The following is a 3,514-nucleotide window of genomic DNA, read 5'->3' as shown; positions in this document are numbered from 1 at the left end:
CTTCACTTGCCCTTCAGAAAATGACTCATTCTGCACCTGCAAATGCCAACTCAAGAGGCCATCACTCATGTTCATACAAAAATCTCACATAACAAACAAATTTTTCCAAAATAAATAAGTAATTTTACTTAATTTTTAACAGTTTTTTATATTTTTGTTTTTGAAAATTGAAGTTGATTATTAAGCTACAGTGATTTTTTTTATCTGTTCCCAAAAAGTCACGAGAAAGAAATCTTGAACAAGCCATGTTGAGATAAAAAAAATTGGTTAAATTAGAACAACTAAGAATAATGTTAACCAGCAGAGTCCTCAGAAGTTTTGCCTAAAATATCTTTGGTTGTGACATTGGCATGTTCTTCAATGAGAACTTAAGATATAATTTTATACAACGTTTTGAGATCGTTATCTAATCATAATCAAAGTTTTACCTCGATAATATAAAGTTGAATCAGGTAGGTTTGACGAGGTAAAACTCTAGTTTTGATTAAAGAACAACACTTAAAGAATTTGATCTAAATTGCGCTTGATTTAAAATTGCAATTGTGGACACTCTTTGAGTTCATCACAACTACTACAGCTGCAATTTGAGTCACACATACCCAGAATGTTGTTGTTAATGACAAGGCAACTACAATTGTGACTCTAGCTTCAATTCAAAATGATGCACATTCCATTAAAGGGCCTGGGGTGAAAAGACAGAAGAGAGCTCAACAGAGCCATAATCAAGAAGCTCCTCAATCATTTGCTCTATGTGATCTTCCTCAAGAGGCTTAAACTGCAGAGGAAGACTTTCAACATTTCTGGCCATTTTAACATCCCTGTTGGCCTCTGAGTCTTGATCCTCCTCTTCTCTCTTGTGTGGCAACACTTGATGAGTTTGCTCACTCTTCACAGTCAGACTCTTTGGTTGGGATGCGGGAGTGGCATTTGGCACTGAAGGTTTTCTCTCAGACCCTGATGATGCCAAAGCCTGTCTTGTCATTTGCAAAGAAGCCATGTAGCACCTGTGAAGTTTTGCAGTCAAAGTTGCCGAGAGAAGCTTTGAACTAGAAGATGATGTGTGAGACACATTGGGGTTGAAAGGGAAGTTTGTCCTTGCCCTGGCACCACACATTAGCCTCGCTGCTTCATCATAGGCTCTGGCTGCATCCTCAGCTGTTTCAAATGTACCAAGCCATATCCTTGTCTTCCTGCACAAACCAAATCAATCATTTTTATCCCTCTCGTTCGTTTAAACAACACCAAAACAAAACCCTTTTCCCATCTCAACCTCTTACTCATTCACTCAACTTAAAAATCAAATTTTCAGCATTACATATTTGGCTTGATTCTTTTAAACAACAACAGTGAGAAAACCTTTTCCTATCAGTTACATGAATCACATGACATTACAATAATATCCTTTCGAGCAAAAAGACATGAATCTTAAAGGCATCGATCAGACTCTTTGAGTGGCATGTGAAAGATTTTGAAAATGTGAGTGGTTTATAATTGGTGACTTGCATGGGAAAATGGTGGAAACTTACAATATGGGGTGGCGAATTTCGGAGACCCAAGAGCCCCAATGCCTTTGTCGGACACCTCGGTAACGCTGTTGTGGTCTGGCCATGTTGGGGAAAGAAAAATGGATTGTTGTTCTTTTTGAGAAAGTGTTTTTGTGGAAAATGTTTGGAGTGGTACCAACTGAAGGAGAAATGGGAGAGAATGGGAGCTTTTGTAGTGAGGGAAATGTTACATGCCACTGTTTTCTCTGCTCAACAATCTGGCCCCACAGGGATTTTCTTATTCTTTTCCTATCAGCTGTAACTTGGCCATCTTCTGCAATTTGCGAGCCATGATTACGGCATAACTATTCATCAGGTTTTGGTAGGAATACACCTATCAGATTTACCACTTCAAAATATCAATACTTCTTCGTATAACATCTCAAATTATCTCTAAAATTTTAAATTTAAGAATCGAATTAAATTTTTTTTTCTCTAATATCATTTTTATTCAATAAAACTTTCAATCGATACTACCTTATCTTATTAGATTAAATATATTTTTAAATCTTAAATTTTTATATAAAATTAAAATTTTTCTTTATTTCAAATTTTAATACAATTTAATTTTCAAATTTTAAAAATATATAAATATAATTATTTTAATATAAATATGTTAAGGTTTTTAACATGTCAAAAGGACATTTTTAAGTTAATATTTGAATAGTTTAAATTTTAATTTAAAATTAAAAAATTAAATTTTAGAACAGAAATTTCGAGTAATATTACAAATACATTTGACTCTTCTTTATTTCGATACATTATTGTTCTTGTGTCTGACTACTTATTTCTTTTTTTAGTCATGAACACAGATATGCATCTATTGTGCAGGACCATGTAGCTTTGTTTTTGTTAATGACTGCTTTAAGAATAAAAATTAGAATGGTAGATTGTCCTCATGTGAGTGTAGGGAACAAATATTGGATGATGACGGATGTGAAGTTTCTTAAGAGGTAAAGTTTGAATTAAAATATCTTTGACCAACATAATATGAAATATGCATAAAAAGAGAGATATTGGCTTAGAAATAAAAGAAGAAGCACTTTAATTGGAGGTTCTGCATTATACCATGGACAGGAGCAATTGAAGACCAAGATAACGATGATACGTTGCAAAATGTTGGAGTGATCGGTAGTAACACATGTGCAATAGATATCAATAAAATCTTTCACCATTGGATTTTATGGATATCCATGTGTGATCACTTATGAAAATGTTTATTTTATGATTGGGTCAATCCCACCCAAGTTGCAACAACACTCTTCTTGGGTTAAAATGAAAGATTCTTTGACCATCATAATTACCCTAACATGTCAAATTATTTAATCAAGTTTTTGTCACTATTCTCACTTCAAAAACCCATCACAACAACACAACCCTTTCCTCTATTCTTTATTAGGGTGGGGATGGGGCAATATGATGATGTGAGCTACTTATGGAGGTAAGAGTATGGCTACTGTTATGGAACTACTGCTATTTTAACTCACAAAACCTTTTTTTTTTAAGGTATGTTTCAAAACATTATCCACAACACTTTATGAGAGAACAAAATGAAATTAGTTTTCGTATAAATTAAACATACACTTTAGAAAGTGTTTTTTTTCGTATATGGGATCAAAGTTATTTGTTTATTATGTTTTGAGTATTTAGATGTCTCTCTTCGTTATTGTTTGTTTTGAAGGTTAAGTTGAACTATTTTTTGCAATAAGTATTTCGATGTAATAAATATCTTATTATTTTAGCAATTAGTGTATGATAAATACAATTACATATCTATTTATCTTAAACTTGTATTTATAAATTTTAAAATAATTTTTAGATTATTAACGGGACTCAATTGATACTAGTTATATTTTGTCATACATTAATCATAAGCGGTCTTGTATTTTTAAAAACGACTGTTCAATCAGTATATTAGGACTATTCAGTTTCAAAAATGATCATTATGATTATTTTTTTTATATTTTTAA

General features: G+C 32.4%; 1 protein-coding gene across 1 annotated transcript; it reads right to left on the bottom strand.

The window, feature by feature from the left end:
- Positions 1-332: 332 nt before the first annotated feature.
- Positions 333-1,683, bottom strand: LOC108337709 (protein PPLZ02). Its single transcript, XM_017574284.2, has 2 exons — positions 1,527-1,683; positions 333-1,190 (listed from the first exon to the last, which is right to left on the bottom strand). Exons 1-2 carry the CDS (start codon positions 1,607-1,609, stop codon positions 674-676), a joined length of 600 nt encoding a protein of 199 aa, XP_017429773.1. The 5' UTR covers positions 1,610-1,683; the 3' UTR covers positions 333-673.
- Positions 1,684-3,514: the final 1,831 nt, after the last annotated feature.

The sequence above is a fragment of the Vigna angularis genome, chromosome 7, assembly GCF_016808095.1.
Source record: "Vigna angularis cultivar LongXiaoDou No.4 chromosome 7, ASM1680809v1, whole genome shotgun sequence".
Lineage (NCBI taxonomy): Eukaryota > Viridiplantae > Streptophyta > Magnoliopsida > Fabales > Fabaceae > Vigna > Vigna angularis.
This window is presented reverse-complemented; position numbering and strand designations above follow the sequence as displayed.

What these genes read in the sequence shown, in the direction of transcription:
- LOC108337709 (XM_017574284.2), bottom strand. Translation starts at nt 1,609, where the DNA reads ATGGCCAGACCACAACAGCGTTACCGAGGTGTCCGACAAAGGCATTGG. An exon ending in GAAATTCGCCACCCCATATT is followed by an intron (nt 1,191 to 1,526) that starts GTAAGTTTCCAC and finishes TGGTTTGTGCAG; the next exon opens with GAAGACAAGGATATGGCTTG.